This window comes from Mytilus edulis, chromosome 7 (assembly GCF_963676685.1).
Source record: "Mytilus edulis chromosome 7, xbMytEdul2.2, whole genome shotgun sequence".
NCBI lineage: Eukaryota > Metazoa > Mollusca > Bivalvia > Mytilida > Mytilidae > Mytilus > Mytilus edulis.
Window position 1 is genome coordinate 14,053,869 of NC_092350.1, and position 23,693 is coordinate 14,077,561.

Sequence of the window (23,693 nt, forward strand, 5' to 3'; positions counted from 1 at the left end):
AACACCATTATTCTAGCTATTTTATTTATTTCTTGGTCCATTGTCTCTATTATTTATATTTTTTGTCCACTATTCTCAATTCCATAATCCCCCATCAACGACCTCTAGTTAATGTCACCTTATAGTCTTCACAAATAATCAAAATTAATACCTTTTAGCTCCTAATGACAAACCAATTTAATATCCCAGTTTGAATTGTGAAATTGCGGAAATTTTGAAAATTAAATCAAGCAAAATACATTATCGTCCTCGTAGTTCGTAAAATACTGGCAGATGGATCTTGGTCATCAATTCTAATAATCTTGGATCGACCTTTCTAAACTTAAAAGTAATAAAGTTCACGCATCCATATTTTTCCGATTGCTAAAGACTTTTGCATCCGTCGACATTATCTTCGATTAAAGTAGTATTGATCTGACAACCGCTGTGCATGTATACTTTAACGACCTTTAAATGAATGACAAAAAACAACATTGTCATTTTTTGAATGACAATTAAACTATGTTGGAAAGATAACATAAATACACTTTTTGTGTTTGTGAAATCAAAAATGAAAAATGAAAACACTTTCATTTTTCGATTTTAGTTTTTGAGAAATCAAAATTGAAAAATGAAAATACTTTTGTTTTTCGTTTTTCGTTTGTGAAATCAAAAACGAAAAACGAAAACACTTTTGTTTTTCATTTTGGTTTTTAAGAAATCAAAAACGAAAAATGAAAACACTTTCGTTTTTCGTTTTGTTTTTAAGAAATCAAAAACGAAAAATGAAAACACTTTCGTTTTTCATTTTGGTTTTTATGAAATCAAAAACGAAAAATGAAAACACTTTCGTTTTTTGTTTTTTGTTTTTGATATTTCAAAACGAAAAACGAATGGACGCAGATATACACGGACCCATTATACATCTCATTTCACATATGTTTCTTCTAAAATTGTGTCAGAATTACATCTATTTGACACAGTTTAATGTTTTATCAGTGATATTTAATGTAAAAGAGGGACGAAAGATACCAAAGGGACAGTCAAACTCATAAATCTAAAACAAACTGACAACGCCATGGCTAAAAATGAAAAAGACAAACAAACAACAGCACACACGACACAACATAGAAAACTAAAGAATAAACAACACGAACCCCACCAAAAAACTAGGGGTGATCTCAGGTGCTCCGGAAGGGTAAGCAGATCCTGCAAAGTTGCTAATCAAGTTGTTATAAAAACAGTCAATGTGCAACTTTATATATGAAATATGCATTGGTCATATCATAGGCTGAGAATAAAAATTTACCTTTATCTTAACAAATACAGCATTAATGAATCTTTTATCAAAACTGAATAAACTGCATGGAAAATACAAAAAAAAAAGGCAATGAGGAAAAATTCCTTATATGAAGTCTTTGTAGATTATTGATTTACTGTGTTAAAAATAAATTTGAAGCATATAGTCACTTTGAACCCTTGCAATAACAAATCCGATTAAGACTTTATACTTTTTTGTTTAAGATAAAATTGTTAATTCCCATTAAAAAAACAATGACCTATTTCAGTGATTAATAATTCGAACTAATGGATACCAATATATTTCAAAATAAAATACAGTTTTGGATCTCCAATTACAATAGGATTTTTGTTTCAAAACTTCAATATTGACTACGGTAATTGCAATTCGGTCATGTGAGTTTTTTCATAAATTAAGACAAATTATATCATAATTGTATCCATAAGTGCGAATTATTAATTATAGTGTCTTCCTCTTTTCTGGTATTTAAAAAGTGAATATGATGAAGATTTAATATGGAAGAAAACTTCTGGGAAAGGAATGTACATTGAAAACAATTGACACTAAAATACCGAACTCCGATCAGAATTCAGACAGACGAAGTCTATAAAAAAAACGTACTGCGTTTGAAGAACTGAAGACACCAAACACCAAGTGGCAGTCGCTTGTTTATAGAATTGCTGAACTGGCATTTGCCTGTGGTAGACATTTCTATCATATTGTTTAACTGTTTTGTTTACGCCTTTTTGATTTTATAATGTTAATAATCTAACATTTTTGCGTCATGTTTTGTCTACAAACCTTAATCAAGAAACCTGTGTTGAGATAAAAAAAAATAAAATCTTCAATACATACGGAAGAAGAAGATTTTCTGTTCAATTTCATTAAAGTTTCATATATTTTGCCATTGAGATCAGATATAAAGTAAACTGCAAACTGATAAATCAAGTAAGGAACTATCCATTTTTCAATCGGAAACAAAATCTTTGTGATCCTTTCGTTCATTATTCCTTCTTTGTCCAACATATGCATATTTGGTTCAAGAGCAGAAGAAAAAGAACCGATATGTTATTGGATTAATGAAAAAAAAATTAATATTAAAGATAAAACAACGTAAATTGTCTGACTCCAAACTGATAATAAATACCTGTTTAACCAAATAAAAAAAATGACATGTAGAAAGACAGTGTTTGAGTAATCAGTCAAATGTTTAAGCCTTGCACACAGACTGAGAGTATTTGATTGATAAAAGGGTGAAATATATTCTATAACCACATCATATTTTATAAAAATGTTTCGTTATAAAGATTTACCTGTTCCTCCATTACTTTCAAGAACAATATGAAGTCCCGATTTTCCGCTAGAGTTAGTTACATTGACATTTGCAGAAGCTTCCAACAGGAGTGTTGAAGTCTTGACATTTCCTACTTTCAATGCAGCAAACAACGGTATATGATTCTGCAAGTGCTTATTCGGATCAATGCCATATTCAAGTAATGTTGTGACCAACTGAGTTGTAAGTGATGTAACATCTACATTGCATGTTTTCAGTTCTCGGCAAATAACCGTCGAAAGATACAATACTGACTCTCTGTTAAAATTACAAACCAGTTTTGAGTTATGACTTTCTAGCAACCTTCTAACAACTTCATATACGTTAGCCTTTGCTGAAAAAAAAACAGAAAATAAAATCACAAGGGTCGAATTATTTCTTGTTTATATAAATGACAAATTCACCATCATTTAGTGATAAATCATTCCCAGGTAAAACAATAAGTAAAATATCGTTAATGGTCTTTAAAGGAACATTTTTTTTAAAGATTAGAATTAGTTGGGATATATCTGGGATTGATTGAATATGATCCGGTCATCAATATGTATGACAAAAAAAGCGTTATCAGGTAAATCATTGATTAATCATATTCCAATATTGAGGATTAATGGATAAGTTCATAATAAATAATTGTAAATCCACGTAAAAATCTGTATAGTGTGACAAGTTGAGATGTTTGGTTTTACTTTAGTATTATTAGTACTATCGCAGTTGATTATTGTGGTCTCTGTTTTACTCTGATTTTTGAGTTTTATTTATGCCATATATTTAGTAATTTGAAAGATTAAAGACTTAGTTTACAGAATTTGATTTCAATATCTTTTTTTCAAAAAGTATGGAATAAAAATATCCTTTTATTTATTTCCTATTTTTCAGTATTTGTCGTAATATATTTATGAAAAAAAAAGATGTGGTATGATTGCTAATGAGACAACTTTCCACAAGAGACCAAATGACACAAAAATTAACAACACGTTGTCTACATAATTTGCATGTATATACTGCAGGTTTTCCATCTGTGTAATATTCAAACTAATAAGGCGATGACATCAGGACAAAACGATAGAAAATAACTTCAAAAATAATCAACAGATAAAAAAAATGTAAAATCACAAAATACTATACTCCGAGGATAATAAAAAACGGAAAATCCCTAATCAAATGCAAAAATCAAAAGCTCAAACACATTAAACGAATGGATAACAACTGTCATATACTTGACTTAGTTCAGGCATTTTCTTATGAAGAAAATGGTCAATTGAACCTGGTGTTATATAGCGCTTTACATCTCACTTGTACGACAGTCGCATCAAATTCCATTATATTGACCACAATGCGTGAAGAAAAATAGACAAAAGGGTAAAAAAACATAATTTGCAGTCAATATCGTGTTATAATCTTAGTCACAATAAAAACAACAAATATTTAACAAATAATCACAAACAATAATGTGTCCCAAGTACACGGATGCCTCATCCGCACAATCATTTTCTATGTTCAGTGAACCGTGAAACTGGAATAAAAACTCTAATCTAGCAAAAAAATCAGAAAGATCATATCATAGGGAACATGTATACTAAGTGTCAAGTTGATTGGACTTCCACTTCATCAAAAACTACCTCGACCAAAATCTTTAACCTGAAGCGGGACGGACTAACGGACGATTTGATGGACGGATGGACGAACGGACGAACGAACGGACGAACAGACCAGAAAACATAAATGGGGCATTAAAAGAAGATACCAAATGTTACAACCTCATTCATTGCTTTCTTAGTTTTGAATTTTATTTATGTATGTTAAATCCAACCATAAAGGATTGCAAGTTTGTACGTACTGGGACCGAATAGTCAGATTAACATTAACTCTGACGTAGAATCGAGAGTTTGACGTCAGAATGTAAACTTCACACAGGTAGAGATTTGAAATAATTTTATCGTTTAAAGTATGAATAGAATATAATCTATAGTTTTGATAGGTATATCCTCTGCTGAATGTAAAATATAAGTTTACCTTGTCCTTCAATTGACATTGATTTCTTTTTCATGATCATTCTTATCAAATTTTGGCAATTGTGAACGACTCATAGCCTAAAATAACACGGAGACCCATCCTTCCTATTACATTTTTGAAAAAAAAACATATTAAGGTCTTCATTATGGCAAAGTATAAGGAAATGGGAATCATATACCTATGAGCTACCTTAAACGAAATGGAAAACAACTGTCATAATTCTAACTCGCAACAGACAATCAATGAAGGACTCCGGGGAACGGAAGCTACAATGTCTTCTACACTCTGTCTGTCTGTCTGTCTGTCTGTCTGTCTGTCTGTCTGTCTGTCTCTCTCTCTCTCTCTCTCTCTCTCTCTCTCGATTGTTTTTCATGTTAAAATGTATTGTAGGTAAAAGCTATATATGTTGCCATCAATTTACGCTGCATGACGACACAAATTAAATCAGGTTAAGGTGTTACATTCAGAACCGATTGAAGACCTCAGTTGTTCTCAATCGTCATGTTTCGGAACATACTAAATGAATTTCTTAGGATGAACAAATACTTTACTTTGAAAAAAAAATGTTTTAGAATATATTAACACATTCTCTAACCGAACAATATAATCACGACAGCTTTTAAAACCAAATGGTTCCAAAACGATGAATTTCGATCTACATTTTCTTCCTAACACTTAACCGCTCCCTCTTTTCTTCACTATTCACTAGAACACACCCATGATGTCACGGGTCCGTGACTGAATTAAAGTATAATACTATGCTTCTAATCAATTATTGGTAATATTAATTATTTGGAAAACAAAAGGGCCTGGAATGGAGTATTTTTTATCAGCAGCAGTGTCCTATATAAGTTATAAATAACGTTAAATTCTTTGATTCGCTGTTTTACGTCATGCAGGCTAACCAATTGAAAAAAGTACCTATACACCTTGATGTTAGTCTAGATTTTTGGTATTCGTATTGACTTCTTAGAAAGTCATACTGATCAAAATACTACAATAGGGAGCAATATGACCATGATTGAATTTAGTAGTGTCAACCCTATGGTTATGACCAGTGAATATAGCAAAATCCTAAATACACTGTATGGTGGTGCGCCTGTCAGATACGGAACGTACAGATAAGGTAGTAGGTAACAGTTGAATAAACTATCGGTATCGAATTCGACCTGGAACTTGTTAATTATTGGCAGTATTAATTATGTGGACAACAAAAGGGTCTGGAGTGCTGTAATTTTTAATCAACACCATTGTCCTATATAAGCTATATATAAAGTTGAATTCTTTGATTTGTCGTTCTACCCCATTACGGCTGACAATTTGGACCTCGTTATTTTATAATAATAGATACTGGTTTTAATGAGACCAATTATATGTACTATATTAAATATAGCACCATCTTACAAAATATAAACCATCGTTCATCAGACTTTTAAAAATTAAATACTAGTAGTCAATATTTGTAGATACTTTGCACTCTTCCTGAACACTTAGGCAACAATATGCATGACACTTTGTGACACTAAGGGGCCACCATGCGACACAATGTTTGCTTTGGAGCTTTCTTGTATCAATATATCAAGTGAGTATGTGTATAATGATCATGTAAACATGACAATATGTCAAATATGATAATTGGATAAGAAAATCAAATACGCTCTCCTATTTAGAAATAGAAATGAGATTAAGCATGACTGTATTAGCGATGAGTCTCGTGGAGACGAAACGCTCGTCTGGCGTATCAAATTATAAGCCTGATACCTGTAATAACTATAGAAGGTATAGCTAAATAACGACAGCTATGTTATACTTGTTTTGGTTTATACATTGTCCGATTACTTACGATGTTTTAGACAGATGTGTACCGCTGTATCACCAACTACATTGTGGTCAAATACATTTATATAACCAAGGTCTGACTGCAAAAGTACGTTTAAAGTTGTCAGATATCCATTTTTAGCAGCAATATGCAACGGCCCGTTTCCTTCCTTATCTTTTACACAGCATGCTCCATTTTTTATAAGGAATGCCACTATCTCTGATTTGAATTTATCTCCTTCCATATAATCATATCCATATCCTTTATTAGACTTCAATAATGATAATAATATTGATTTTTTTACGGAATCTATACTGCTTAATGGGCGTCCACTATCAATAAGAAAGTGCAAAAATTCCAGTGCACCATTTAACGCTAGAAAAAATAAATAAAGTGTGACATTTATTCTCACTACAATATCAAAAGGAAGATATGGTTAATGTCGTCAAACAATTAAAATTATTGTTTAAACTGCAAATGTTGATGTCATAAAATAATGGTTTTAAATTAAGTTATGAAATGTAAAATTCACTACGGGATTACACATTGTATTGTTACTTTTTTTTAAATAACGCGCTCTGACTTACAATTTGGCCTTATTTTCCAGGGGAGAATGATTGAATGTGCAAAATGCTTTTGATGCATGTTTACAAATCTATTCGTGCATGTTTAACGAAAATGTATTATAAAGATACATGGGGTTAGCATAAATTATATCTTTTTATTACTTCTTGTACCTTGAACTTATTAACCCGGTGTTACATGTAGTCGAGGTGATATTTACTCAAATCTAAATCGGAAATGACACGCTTTCTTAGAATCAGGGGGTAAATAAGGATCGGAAAGATCGAAAACAGCCAGCGGAATATCTTGATTTACAATTTCATAGAATCAAAGTGTTTTTGGTTTATTATCTGCGGTCAAACGGCATTTGATTGGGAAAACAAACTTGTCCGAAACCCAGAAATGTTGGCTGCAATGGGATTTATTTACTAAATAAGGCAATATCTCATTTACTCAGGGCGGCCATTATTTTTGTATATTCAAAAGTGGGCTTATAGCTTATCCTGGTTTTAATTTATTAAAGTACGACAAAAGTTTGTTATATCCATGTCAATATTTCGGTTTTGATTGAAAGATAATAGAGGTATACAAAAATGCGACAGCAACCCAACGAAATAGACAGACAAATCAAGACATTAGGAGTTATCAAACAGTTTTTTACCAAAATTTCTATACATAATTAAAAACCATTTGTTCCGTTTTGTTCAGATATCATTTATTTTTTTTTCCATTCAAATGAGCTTAGGATGAGAATAAATCTACAACAACAGTATGTCCGGGTTTAAAGGATAGCTTATCAAACCTTGATATTGAAAATGTTGTTTTGGGTATTTTGTCTTCGATTAAATGAGATAGTAAACCACGTCCGTTTAAATACAAGTAATTTCTGGTGTCAAATGATAGCTTACTTTACCCTGTACATTACCGTATTAAATAAACTGCAAAATAAGCCGATATAATATACTCTGTGTATACAACTGAGAATAGAAATGGGAAATGTGTCAAAGTGACAACAACCCGACCAAGGAAAAAAATAGGATTTAGGACATAAATTTGACCTTACACGATTTTTGAATGTCTTGCTTGCTAATTCGATGCCTGTGGTTTGTTTGAACGTCTAACATTTTACGAACTTATCGTTTTTATTGAATCTGAATAATACATAAATAAAATTGAGAATTAATACGGGTAAAGTGACAAAGAGACCACAAAGACGGTACAAACATGTTGAAAAATCATATCATAGTGTTCAACAACGAAAATATTGTTATGATATCAGTATGTTGCAGACGTATTCATAACCTAAATAACCCTGCTATTTGAAATATCGTCATCGGTCGTTCCTGAGTGACGAAACAAACACTGAAAATGTTAACCACAGCACAATTGTCGACACGGACACAGATACCAGCAGACATCAATGTGCTACCTTGGCTTTCGAACACACCAGTCTGTAATCCTATTGAGCATCTACAAGACCAACTGGATAAACGTGTGCGCAAGCGTCAAACCAGTCTGATACCGTTGATCAGCTCCGATAAATGTTGCAAAAGGATCAGTTCCACGCAACAATAGTGTAACCTTGTTTGCATCAAAGTCAAGTCATGTATCAGTCTTAGCAGGGAGGGGTGCTCATACCCGGTACCAACTATATTGGCATCGGAAGTAACTTTGATTGTGATCCATTTACTTCAATCTAGAAGGAATTAACTGTCGTCTTCTCAAGCAAATACGTTTTCGGTGAATTTACTTATTACATGTAGTAATTGTAAAATTTTCATTCCAAATACATGTATTAAAATTTAAAAATCCGTTATGCGTTTCTTTTTATATTATATCATTGAATTTCCTATTTTCAATTAAAAAAGTGGTTTGGCAATATATCCTCCTTTTTTTGGTTACAGTTTAATACGACACTAGGAACAATCCAAAATAATACCAAAACTCTTTTCTTTAAACAATATTGTTTTCTTAACTTACAAGCATGAATTAATTGCAATACTTTACCAGAATTTTTACAAAATGAAATAAAAAGCGAACAAATATAAAATTTGATTGCGAATGACTCGGGACAAGAACATACGTACTGTGATTGTTTCAAACATGTTGAAATCTTTAAATAAATATATTGCAAATCTTATATTCACATTCTACAACAATACATTAAATTCCGATTCTGGTTCAGTTGGTAAATTTTGAGTTTGAAATTAAATTGACAGAAATTGAAAACTTAGCCTCACAAAAAATATCACATTTCTGTCATAAACACAATTACGGTTTAAAACCAGTACCGAAGTAATGGTTACTTGGTTGGTTAATCTCGCGATGACTAACAGTTCTTTCAGATGAGTTATTGATAAATTATGATATAACCAAGTGAAACTGCGAGCTACTGTACCATGAAAATATCCGCGCCCAAATATTTTGGTAAACAAGAAGTTAATTAGTGATGAATTTGAAAACGCATCACTGTATAGCCGTGAAAACCAAATTTAAGAAATCCTTGTATTGTAGTTTCTGAGTAAAATGTGAAAAAACATTTTCAATTTGGCTATCATGTGCAAAATGATACAAGCGTTAGGTAAACAGGAAGTTGTTGAGTGATGATTCTGAAAACGCATCACACGGTAAAGCTGACTTATATACACCCTGAATCCTTGTATTGTAGTTCCTGAGAAAAATGCGACGACAATATTCATGGGACGGATGGACTGACGGAATGAGAAAATAATGGACAGGCAGAGCACAACAGTATACCCCTACTCTTTTAAAGTGGGGTTATCACTTTACAATTGTAGGTTGCACTTTGTAAATACATCTGTTTCTCAAATCACGCCTCTATTATACAATATCCATAGATAGTTCGTTTTGTTTACATACTGGTTCCTAGATATGTCCTCTATGTTCATGTTGTAGAGAAATAGTTTGGGAAATATATCCGTATAAAACATATTTTGCGGTGAAAATTGAATTTTGAAATAGTGAATATATTTGAGTAGTACATAATGTTAGTATAAGTCTAACAAGTTCGGGGCATAAAAATATTGAAAATATGCCGAACAGTCCTGTGTTTTGACCTTTGAATAAAATAGTAGTGCATATCGACTTTCCATTCTAGGATATAATATATAAATATAAATTTTATAAAACTTCATTGTAAAAGTGGCAATAGATTTGTATACTGACTTAGTTACATGTATTTCAATAATCTACTCTTTACCATCGGCTAAAAATCAAACTATTCAAGATGTTTTACAACGCCAATCAACATTTAGTGTTGACAATCCAAAAAGCTTCTTTTTTGTGCATTGGAAACATTTCAAATATATGATCTTCAAAATATATATTCATATAACGTCAAAGCAATTTACCTATAAAATCTAAATGAAAAATATTAATAAATCTTAAATTGTCAAACTACTGGAATAATGTTCTTCAAATCGATACAGTCCAAGAGACAACACTTAACTATCTAGCTATCAAGCATATCAAAACTGTACAGCCGCATATATCATACATCACATTGCAACCTACACTTGTAGATGTTCGAAAATGTATTATCAAAAGGATGATGCCACGAACATATACCCTACAAGCTGATCGGCATAAATTCAGCAGATATGAAATTGCTCCAACATGTCAGTTGTGTAATAAAAAACCAGAAGACCTTCCATATATGCTTACTACCTGCTCAGCATTAAGTGAGACAAGACAAGAACCAAGAGAAGCAAAACCTATGCCCTTTATCATTTTTGTAATAACAGCTGTTAAATAAAGACAACAGTAGTATACCGCAGTTCAAAAGTAATAAATTGATTAAGCGTAAAATAATCTGTAACAAAGCAGAACCGTGGGGGAACATCAACTATAAGAGGAAATAACGGACTAACAGAAACAATAAACTGCTACTAAACCAATCGTCAACGTACATGTCCATTGAAACGTCCACATATATTGTTAAGCATAAGATATAGTTAAGAATAATTTGAAAAATACTCACAATTTACCAAAGACAGATGCACAAAAGACATCCCATTTTTATCTGTTGCACAATAGTCTCCTCCATGACGTATTAGGCATTCCATTCCTTTAAAATCGCTTTTCTTTGAACAAACAAATAATGTATTATTCAAGTCATCTCGAGCTGGGATCGCCCCTGCCTGTAACATTTTCTGGATAAATGAACTAAGAGTAGGAGTAAAATTACAACCATTTAGAAAATGATAATCATCCATACTCCAATATATCGTCTGCTTACCACACAGTATATCAATTGCTTTTTTCAGAACTGTCTTGCCCATACCATCCAAAATATTTAGCTTCGCGTTTTGTTGGAGCAAACATTCAAATATTGGCACGGCATTTTCATTATCTGCATATCATAAAAAAAATAATCATCGTTTATGTCATACAAGAATATACGAAAATGTAATAATAAAATTTGAAAACGTTGTTATATCCTTTAGTATCGGGATCTACCTTAAATAGTTGACATGTATTTATGGTACACATAAAACTAACTTAACGGTAATTACAGTAGCAAAATGTTTAAATGATCTCAATCGACAATCAATTTCACAATTTCCGTATGATTAAACTACATCATCCTTTATGAAAAGTTAACAACTCAGGGACACTTAAGATTGAGCAGCCAATGCTACACTATTTCCATGCATCGTGCTACTAATTACAAAAACAAACTTAGAATAAAATTTCATTTGATACTATCAACGAAAAAAAAACCACCTTCCGATATTTGGCAATAAGGAGATAACAAACCTTCAAATTTCCTGACCATTATATCTTATATTCCTTACTCTAGGTCACGTAGCAGGACATTGACAAAGTCTTGTTGTTGCTCTGTCTTTATGATAAGTTGTCTATGCTGTGTTTACTATTGTTTGACTGTTTTACTTTATTTTAGCCGTGGCATTGAAAGTTTGTTTTCGACTTATGACTTTGAATGTCCCTCTGGTACCTTTGAACTGTCGGTTTCAACTTGTATACAAGGGAAACACATACATTATATCATGATATATGTGGTGGAAAATGTTGATTTTATTTTAATATGAAATACTGAAAAGACTATAAAAGATTTTGCAAATGTTGCTTAACATAGCTTAAATATCTTTGAATCATTCAACTGTATATCAAAACATAAATATATATAAAAAAAAAACAATTTGGCTCACACAAAAATAACAGCCCTGACCGATGCGTATTGGTGTGCACGTGTCAACAATGGAAAATACTTCCCTTTTTGTATATGGATCGCATTTGAATTTTTCGTAAAAAAAAATTGAAACAAAGTGTTCTTACGTTTACGCGATACATGAAATTAAGAGCAATATCAATCTATTGAATGTATGATCAGCTATCACTGCAATTCAAATATGAAGCTTTTTATGAAGATATTTGAATAGGCATATAAAAACAAATACGTGATAGTTAATAAAATCAATAAGGATACCAGGATTTAAATATCAAACGCCACACGCACAATTCGTGTATAGACAATCAGGGACGCTCCAATAAAAAAAAGATTAAAAGGCCAGAGAAACTAAATTACAGAGCGTTGAGGAACCAAACAACAAGAAGTTGTGTTGTAAACAGTTAATTTATGATAGTAACCAAACATATACATAGAATTTTCGATAAGACTGACAATTTTACAAATATCTACTTAAAGACAATGAAGACGTTACATGTACCTTGTTCGATATGTTTCGACATTTTTGTTTAATAGACAATTTCACAAATTTCAATTTACACGTATTTTTTTCTTTCCGTATTGTGTCCGTAAGTCTTTACAAAATATTATAACGTATATATCATAACTTGATTTGTTTTATTAATGAGCTTTTAAATGTTTTAAAGACAGAATACGGGGATTTCATTAATTTGTATTTTAAATTAACTCCTACATAAACATGTCTTAGTTTTTTTTTTTTGAAGACTACCATAATTGCACTCGACAAGTTTTCATAATATCTTCTGGATTGCAAAACCTGTCTCTCTTGTCTTTCAAACAAATGCTTATAAGACGCTTATCTTAATCGTCTATGGAGTGGTAAAAACATAAGCGGTACTAGTATCCAAACAAATGCGTTTGTCTTATTTCACATTTCAAACTAAGGAGTTTTCAAATCAATCAAAACACTAACATGACTAAGGGGTTCTACCCTAGTCAAAGATTTTTTTTGGAAATATTGGTCTTTGAATACACTAAATTATGGTTTTATGATTTGGGAGAAAAGTAGCGAATGCTCAATAAACTGTTTTATGTGTTGGTTTTATTTACTATTTATATGTAGCTAATGAGCAATAAGTCTATTAAAATGTGTTGAATTCGTTTCATCAAAAGTAACTTTATTACAGAATTTCATTTTATTACAAATAGCGTCGTTACATTGCGCAAATTTGAACGTGTTATTAATTCTAACCTTTTAAATCAATCATGTTATGTAGAGCAGTTCCTCTCTTTCCAACATGGTTTACATCGGCTTTGTGAAACAATAACCTTTTCACGGCTTTAATGCATCCAAGTTGACAGAAGTAAATGAGTGGTGAGTCGTCCCTTTTTTTTTCTACATTTACATTTACCAATTCCTCAGTAGACAACATTTTGAATGTAACGCTATCGACAACAGCGCTATTGTCTGACATATCCTTTGCTTTGATGTATTCCCAAAACTTATGAAAGAAGACATCAACATGTTTGCCTAAGCCTTGGTGATCAGTAAGGGCGTCTAGGAACAGCAAGCACTCTTGTGGCCTGTCATCTGTTGAAAAACACCGCACAAATGCATATTCACAAAAAGAAAGAACAAAGTCATCAAGTTTGATAAGCACATCAACATCGATTGTCAGTAGTAATCATACATTTTAATATACTATAGTCTAGTATTGCCCTTGATTGTCAATTTATGAGTCGTATCTAGACGAAACGCGCGCCTGGTATTTTTTATGAATTTATACAAGCTTAGATCTATACCAATTCTGGTGGACCTTCTGCTCCCTAGGGTAACACTAACTCAGTTTTTTCACTTTTGTTTTGACATTAATTATCAATGATCTTTCTACTTAAATCTACTGTTCACAACATCTTGAAAAACTCGAAATACGAAAATTGTTCTAACGTCAGGCATTACTTTCTTCTTCGTATTTGTCACATTGTTGTGGGAATCTCATGTTTTGATTTGAATTCATTTTTTTATATATAAATAAGGCCGTTAGTTTTCTCGTTTGAATTGTTTTACATTGTCATATCGGGGCCTTTTATAGCTGACTATGCTATATGGGCTTTGCTCATTGTTGAAGGCCTTACGGTGACCTATAGCTGTTAATGTCTGTGTCAGTTTGGTCTCTTGTGAACAGTTGTCTCAGTGGCAATCATATCAAATCTTCTTTATTATATATAATGCTTTTAAGTTGGTACTACATGTAGTATTTGAGTTAGCATCATAACTGTTTTGATTCTAGCACCATGAATGAGTATTAACAAGTCGAAACGCGCGTCTAAAGTCACAAACTTTACGCCTGATATACTTGGTGAGGACTGTATATCTCAATGATTCGATTCTAATTAACCACTTCTTTATTCTCTTTACTAATTGTTATCATAATATTAATTCCCATTTTCGGTTTTTCCTTTCTGTTTTCGTCTTTTTAGTGTCTTTTATTACTCCATTTTTCATCAAAATGATTGTTATTAGATGATACTTAAAGTTACTGTTATTTCTTTTTTTTTATTCATTGAATTTATATATAATTGCGTTTTTTTATCAAATACGGTTGTTGTGACTTGATTCCAAATAACTAATAACGAAACTTAGAATACAATTGTTCTAAATGTACTTACCGATCACCAAACACATATCAAACTCATTTAATCTATTTTGTCTCTGAAGTAACAAATCAGGATTAGCAGATAAAATTTTCTTCGTTCCGTCAATCTTCAGATTTTGTATTGATAGTTGTAAGGGAGTATATCCATCGTTGTCTTGAAGATTGACGTTTAATTTCTTCGATAAAAGTGCCTCGAGTATTTCTAACTTTTTACTCTTTAAATCTCCGTACCGGAAAATTTGCATTTCTGAAAATATATTGTTTTTATTAAAACCAGTTATGCACAACGGAAGGTGTTGTTAACAATAACCCGGTAACGGTTCTGGTATACAATTGCTTGAAACTATTTCAGAACAAACTTTTAAAATTAATACACGTATAACCATATTCACACTAAGTTATATCTGTCTACGTTCGACCCAAATAAGTTAATCCGGGTTAAATGTATTTAGTGCGAACCCGGCTTAATAATTCCACTGATTGTATGTGCCTCGACTTCCATATGTGAACATTAAGTGGAGCTAATTCCGCGGTTGTCGCTTGTGGCTGTGTTTCATATACATACATTATGCCGTTAGTTTTCTCGTCATTGTTTGTCATTTGTAATTTCGTGGCCTTTTATAGCTGACTTTGTTGTATGGGATTTGCTCATTGTTGAAGACCGTACGGTGACATATAACATAGAAATGCTGACTTCTGGGCATTGTCTTTTGATACTGTCACTGAATAAAAACTCTTCCAGCAGTGGCATCGACCCAGTGGTTATAAATTAACTCACCATATATAACAGGCTTGAAATTGTATTTGCGCCAGACGCGCGTTTCGTCTACAAAAGACTCAGCAGTGACGCCCGAAGCAACAAAACTTAAAAGTTCCAAATAAAGTACGAAGTTACAACGCGTTGGGGCACAAAAATTCGGAAATGTTTTGCCAAATACGGTCAAGGTTATCTATTCCTGAGGTTAACTATTCATGAGAAGAATTGAGTATTTTCAAATTATTAAAACAACTCTTAATCCTATGCCGTCTTAAAATACCAATCTTATCTATGGTGTTATAGTTTTGTTACAAAAAACATGTTGGCGCCTGTTAAAACATTTTAAACCCGATGCATTTGCGTTATATGCACATGTCCTAAGTCAGGACACTTTCCAGTGGTTCTAGTTAGCTGATGTGTTGTTCATATGCGTTTATCATTTTTATATAGATTAGATCGTTAGTTTTTCCTGTTTGAAATGTTTTACACTGGTCATTTTTGGGCCCTAAATAGCGTACTGTTCTGTGTAAGCAAAAACTTTGTGTTGTAGGCGGTACCTTGACTCATAATAGATTACTTTTTACACTTTTGACTTGGATATAGAGTTTGCTCTCGTAGAATATCTTCTTAGTTTGTGTACATGTAACTAGTTATCAAGATGGTAATGTAATATGAAAAATAGAAAGCAAGCTTACTGTTAGACCTAAAGCAACTATGTAAAACATTTTGCCCATTTTCACCAATGTGATTAGTATCTGCGCCGGATTCCAAAAGAATTTTGACAATTGTTGGCATAATATTTTCTACTGCTACGATCAGAGCAGAATCCTCCCCAAATGGTGTTGTATTTGGATCTGCTCCTTTTTTAATAAGTTCTGAAACTATTTCACTGACTGACATGTCGAATGTGTCGCATCCATAGTTTTGTTTAGCAGAATTTATTAATAAAAACAGGGGTGGTTTGCCTTCGCCGTCGGAAAGATTTACTGATGCTCCCGCATTCAAGATAATATCTACTGTTTCTCTTCCAGACCCTATGAAAATAAAACAAACACATTATAGTGGGGCTTCGTATGAAGCAATGTTATATTACTAAAGATGCCAGAAATATTTGAACAACATGTATTAACATATTAAAATTGTACTTGGCATTGCCTTACTTGGCATTGACTACAACCAATTAAAGCTTTTCGCATATTCAACGCTTAACACACCAGTATCTGATTATTAAATTGCAATATATTGCATGTCAATAGGGAAACCAACCAGTATAAAATTAATCTCAATATATCCATTATGCAGATCTATACGACAATAGCTGGGGTTTTTTTTATATTCGAAGAGCTTTATTTTCATTCCACAACTTTGGAAAAATATGTCATATTCCCATTCCGTAACAATCAACATGTTTACTGCATGAATTATTTCTGACTTGAGTATCACTAATGTGTTGATTATGCACTCTGATCCTTTCACAGAAGATGTCTAGAGTTTGCCATTTGTAGTTGTCCATGTACGTTTAGTTTGTTGTTCAATCAATCAGACTCCTGGTTTTGCAATTCCTTAGTGCAGTCACTGTAAATGTTACAGGTTGACCACTTCGTTAATATATTTTGGATGTTCCACAGCGACGATATCCCCATGTTTGTACTTTCGTATACTCTATTTTAGATTAGAATCTGCCTTGTTTAGCAGCCATTATAAATTTGGCGGTTGTTCGCGGCTATTTATTAGCCTAGTGTTGTTTCCGATATGAGTTCCTTTAGTTGTATAGATTGATACAATATTTGATGATCTTATAAAACAGCTAGCTATTGCAGTGTTCCAAATAATGTGGTTTCGAGGATTGTGTGTATATCAATTTTAATTATCTGGGTATCTATGATGAGTTTATATCCAAACGATTTGTCATGTTAACTTTAATTTGTTTCCTTCGAACGTCTAAGGGATTGTGTACAATTAAATGTGAGGAATTGTGGATATGTTATCATAAAATTACGTTTATATACATATATACTGAAGAGCTGAAGTAACAACGACTAAAAGCGCTAACAATGTTTCAATTGTTAATCCATCTGGGTTTTTTTCCTTTTCTGTTTCATGTATTTAGATTATTTTTTTTATCTATAAGCATAAATATACTACAACACTTTTGCAGTAGGATACTTATGAAAACCCAACCCGTTTTTAATTTTTTTGAATATCCAACAGTTCAAACCAACAAAGTATTTAGAAAGTCAAATACATATTTTGTCTTTTCTAGAAGGCTGTAACAAAGACACGGTCACTTTGTCGTATATCCACGTTATCAAGCTTCATGAGTATATCAAACAAGGCTAGAATTAATCGAAAAATTTCTAGAAATCGCTGTTTTCCATATTGTATTTAATAGAAAGGTCCTTTCTTTTGCATGACTTCACAAATATTTATATTTTGTTTGATATCGTTTAGTGTTTGAAGCTCCGGAATTCACATTGACATGAACCTTGGTTAGTGTCAGGCTAACACTTGATCTTTCGACAAAGGACAATAGATAGAATTAATATCCACATGGGCCTTTTCTTTATTGTGTCCTAATGGTTTGCATTCACCTTGACAACAAAACATGCAAAATGAACGCATTCATTTAAGTAACAACTTCCGTACAATGATTATAAATAAATAAAAATGCTAGATTTAAACAATTTTTTTCTTACCTTTCCAGAAGTCAATGTTACCATCTAAAATAGTTGTAAGTGCTGAATTTCCTCGAGAATTCTTTTGATCCACATCCACACCATGCTCCAATAACATTTTTATCGTTGCTGGTTGATTTAATTTTGCTGCAACAATAAATGGCAAATCATCACCAAGGTTTGGATCGGCTCCTTTTTCCAGAAGCTTTGATAACACTATATTAATGGTAGCATCCTGTTTTACAATGAGAAAGTAAAGCGGTGTCTCTCCGTCATTGTTTACAATATTCAAACATGCTCCGGCATCCACCAGTCGAGATACTGCTACCACTTGTTGAAATAATGCTTCAAAAACTGAAATAAATGTACTAAGAGGTATGAAACCAGTAGATATTATGTAAACAATTTTTAATACAACGTCATATATATGCATTTTCTCCTATTTCTATTTTTCTATACATATATTTAAATTCAGACCAACAACGTTAACTAGATCTTCAAATTTTCATTAAATATATCATTTCCTCAGCAAGATAGGAATACTAATACCTGACTCTATAACAACAAGGCAACACTTCCTGCAATGTGTCCAGCGCAATAAACAACTGGATCAACTAGGCTATGTAAAATTTAGTTCTAATTGCAATATGAAGGATTACTGAAATAAAGTTACTGAAATTATATAGTAGTAGTTTATCAATGTCCATTTTTCATAAATCTATTTAGAAGATACAAACCAATCAACAACCACACATTTTCTCGCTCATTATTAATAATAGAAAAAAAATCATCTAAATATTTTTTGAAATTGCGGATATCTATGATGTCTTAAGATTTTAATTGCCTTCACCGTACGTTATTATAAATAACAAAATGCCGAACTCCTTTAAAAATTCGGAACGAAACGTCCATGTTGTCGTATGCTGTTGTTTTCAATTGATCAAAAAATGTATGCGTCCAAAGCGGTTTTCTTTTATGTTATCTATTCTAACAAATCCAGATTGCATCAGGTCAACAACAAAATACTAAGTACAGTACTCGCAGTTAACACTCTGGTAATTTCATTAAGAAATAACCTACTATTCAAGCTTCTGCAAAACAGTAACTAGGATCGAAATTAAGCGTAAATATTTGCATATAATTGTAATTTGTTTATTTGAGATAATCATATGTCTCTCTTTAAGAAAATTACTTGTGTTAAACCATTCAAATCTATGAGAATATGTTGTTTGTTTTTGTTGTTTATTTTTGTGTGTTAGGAAAGGGGGTGGGGCGTATATTTATTGATTCATTCCATGCTTCGTTTTACAATGAAGCAACATAGACAACGATCAATAAGGGAAACAATAATGTAATCTTATTTCTATATTTCACCGTCACAATGAATCGAATCTTCTCCTGTATCATCGTCGTCTGTGCTATAATCAGTATTTTCGAACACTCCACCTGCACGTGGATTCAATGAGCTATATGAAGACGATGTGTATTCGTCATCTGATGTAGATTCATCTGATTCATAGAAGTATTCTACAACAAAATTAAATAAAATTTAAAATTTCATAAAATCATAAAATCATAAAATCATCACAAATAGTAGATATTTCAACCTTCATAGAACCTGTCCACATTTCTGCACAACTTATCAATTTTTATTACACCGCTCTAGTTTATCATTTCAATTCGCTTGATGATTTACCTTAATTTTCAAATTAAGCTTTCAATATTATGTCTCACTTGATATCAAAATACTGATTGCGTCACCTTTGGATACAGAAAACAAATATGTCTATCAGTCGATATGATACTCTTTAAAGGTAAGCCATATTTGTATTGTGAAATGTTTCTTACTACAGAGTTTACTGAGCCAGTACTCAGTCTGGTAAGGAGTAAACTTGAATTAAATTATTGGTATAATTATTTGCAAAATTATTGTTTTCACACCGCATTGTATCACACACTGCTGTATGTTAGAATACGGTATGACAACCTCTAGTTATTGGGGCTAAATATTATAGAATAGACTTATGGGACGGTCCAAAACCTTAAGTTAGTCCAAAAGGCTTATATTCTGCCATTGTTTTTTCATTGTTGTATGTAGAAGTTGTAATGGAAGTGGAATAAATAAACTTAATAAGTTGTTAAACAAATTTGCATGGCTAATAGTGATGACATGATGACAGACTCCGGTTTATTGCTTAAAAGTTGAAATTGGTTAAATGTGGAAAATAAATTTAGTATCAAAAGTTCATTCTTGTCTTTCAATCATTTATAGATATGGTTTTTACTATTTACATTTTACTGATAGTCAAAATTATAATTTACGTGATAGGTATACAAAACAAAACTTTCATAAGATTAATTTTTATGCTCCATTTATGGGCATTATGTTTTCTGGTCTGTGCGTCCGATCGTCCAACCGTTCGTTCATTCGTCCGTCCTTCCGTCTGTCCCGTTTCAGTTTCATGTTTTTAGTCAAGGCAGTTTTGGTTAAGTTGAATTCCAATCAACTTGAAACTACGTACACATGTTCCTTATGATATGATCTGTCTTATTCTAATGCAAAATTAGAGATCTTAACCCATTTTTGACGGTCCAATGAACATAGCAAATAGTATTGCGGATGGGGCGTCCGTGTACTTGGGACACTTTCCTGTTTTTTCATATTTCATTGTGTTAATTTCTGAAAAGATTATTAAAAAGATGACGAAAAAGAAATTTACGAAGGACGCCTTCAAATCATGTTTCGAAAGTTAACAATAAATTTATGAGTACTGAATTTTTCATAGTAAACACAATCATATAAATTCGTTTATATGATTTTTGTGCCGATCCGAAACGAATGATACTAATTAACAAAAAAACTATCAAATAGAGTAAACTTTAAGAACGGTTAATTGACTAAGCATTAACAAATATTAGATTGATACCTTTAGAAAAAATAACATGAAGGGCTGAATTTCCATTCTTTCCTATATGATTTATATTTGCCTTTGCGTCCTTCAAAACAAAAGCAACGTCGAACGAATCGAATTTAATCGCCTCTAGAAATGCAGAATTAAATCCTTCAGCGCAGATATTTGGATCAGCGCCATTCTCAAGTAAAAAAGTTATGTTTTCTAGGTTTGAAAATGTCGATCCTCTTTTGGTGCATGTAATAAGTGGCGTCTCCTCTAAGTCGTTAATGGCGTTAATATCTGCGTCATGTAACAGTAAAAATGATACGACATCTTTGTCGAACTGTACTTTCTCTGTAAAAAAAAATCCAGTAAGAATATACATATTTTTAATTCGTGTTGTACAAATCATATTTATTTAAAATAGAAATATTACCACGTTTATAGCATCAAACATTTTAAATATCTTTGGGTTATTTATGTCATTGGGTTACTCCGTCTCTCTTTCGTGTATACCCAACAACTCAATTATACACAAGATTACATGGTGAGGAATTTGTGTTATAAATTAAAAGAAGATTAGGAGTATAAATGTTCAATCAGACAGTAATAAGCATCCAAACTACACTACAGATATATATATATGTCAATACACAGTGATCAACAAGACTTGAATTTTTAAAATGTGACAAGCATGAGTAAAACATGCACGGAAAAGATAAAACTGGAAGTGTCATAGTTCTTCTATCCTTTCCCCGAAATATATGAGACAACCAGTGTTAAGGTTCCCTAATCAAACGAGGCATTTTAGCTCTAAACCCTACTTCTTTAAACTTTCACCAGTTGCTTGATACCTTTATAAACAACAATTAATCTGCATAGAAAAAAAACCGCTTACATAACGAAAGTAGAGAAATATTTGTTACAGAATAAGATTTTACATATCTATTATATGTAATAAAATTGAGAATGGAAATAGGGAATGTGTCAAAAACAGGTACAAGACACTGTGTCTCATCGTGTATCAAATTTGATTAATGTACTGGGTGTCAGTTAACAAGATGAAAATTGTGTACGATCACAGTATTGCACTCATATAAAAGACTTCAATTGCACATGCATAATAACCAATAAAAGAGGCGAATTATGCCAAAGGTACATTTAAACTTATAATTCGAAAATAAACTGACAGAACTAAGGCTGAAAAAGAAACAGACAAATCAACACACAACAGTACACACAACACAACATCACAACATAGGAGACTAAATACCCGTCGAGTTGCTCATGTTTATACAAACATGGTGATAAATCTACTTAAGTAGTTCACATTCTTGGAAATGGGGGACATGATTGCAGTTACGACTTATTCGTTGTCATCTGTGAAACGGATATCCGCATAGTCAACCAACTCGTTGTGGCGTCCATGAAGAGAGATAACCGTGTATCGTTACACCTGTATTTCATTTTTTCCCGCCGCAATGTATGATGTCAAGCTGATATGCATATTTAGAATGGTTTGATTTTTAAGATATTGTCAGTCTGAATAAACAATGTTATATTTCTTTTGCGTTGAAACACATTTATCTAATTCTTTATGTTTGTATTTGAAAGCTATCCCACTATGATTGCAAATTAAATGTTCAGCATAAAATGACCGGAGTTTTACCAATCTAGAGGACTTTTTTATCGAATAGTTTTTCTATAAAAGTTTTACTTACCCATGACTTCATGAAGAACTGTATTACCATACATTCCTTTTGACTTAACGTCAGCGCCCAGATTTACCATCATTTGTATAACGTCTAGGCTACAAAACTTAGTAGCACCTAAAAACGGAGTAGTTCTGTTTTTGTTTGGTATGTTTATAAGATCTTTATTTGACTCTATCATCGTCATTATCTCGGCTAGATTATCATCAAACAGGCACTGGTTTGAGCATTTCGATACAGCAATATGAATTGGTAGATCTCCATCAGAAGACGGTATATTAGTTGGAGCACCATACTCAAGCAAGGTTTTAAAGATTGGCGAACAATTTTCCTCAAGGTTACCAGTCATTGTTTGTTCATGGTGTGTTTTGTACGATGCTATATATTATAAAATAAAGTAACTGACATTTTGGAAACAAAATTAAAAACATGATAAATAGTTTCCGTTGTTTTTTTATTTTTCTTATTTAAAAAACAATTTTTATTAAAACTTAACTTAAAGGTACTTGCTTTACCATAATAAATAACAGATTTGTTTTGGGGGTCTTTATCTGAAGTAACACAAGTTGCATAAATGCCTATGCTTAACATTGAAATAGAATACTTTGTAGTGTAAGGTAAAATCACAAAAATACTGAACTCCGCTTTATAGCGCTGAAACTTGTCAAATTTCATTATTGAATATATCCAGACACAAGAATAATAGGAGATTTCGGGGTAATGAAAAATGACTCAAAATTCAATAAACGGGTCAAAATGAAATTTTCTATAATAGACAAGTGTCTATACAAAATACTCG

The 23,693-nt window shown here is 32.1% G+C and overlaps 2 protein-coding genes across 2 annotated transcripts; both read right to left on the reverse strand.

Moving 5' to 3' along the window:
• Positions 1 to 2,578: 2,578 nt before the first annotated feature.
• Positions 2,579 to 18,721, reverse strand: LOC139482968 (rabankyrin-5-like). The gene is made up of 6 exons (XM_071266997.1): positions 18,310 to 18,721; positions 16,309 to 16,647; positions 14,870 to 15,103; positions 13,452 to 13,790; positions 11,009 to 11,380; positions 2,579 to 2,946 (listed from the first exon to the last, which is right to left on the reverse strand). Exons 1-6 carry the CDS (start codon positions 18,719 to 18,721, stop codon positions 2,579 to 2,581), a joined length of 2,064 nt encoding a protein of 687 aa, XP_071123098.1.
• A 930-nt stretch (positions 18,722 to 19,651) lies between these two features.
• Positions 19,652 to 23,243, reverse strand: LOC139482969 (ankyrin repeat and SOCS box protein 2-like). Its single transcript, XM_071266998.1, has 3 exons — positions 22,904 to 23,243; positions 21,216 to 21,536; positions 19,652 to 19,815 (listed from the first exon to the last, which is right to left on the reverse strand). The coding sequence occupies exons 1-3, from the start codon at positions 23,241 to 23,243 to the stop codon at positions 19,652 to 19,654; spliced, it is 825 nt and encodes a 274-aa protein (XP_071123099.1).
• Positions 23,244 to 23,693: the final 450 nt, after the last annotated feature.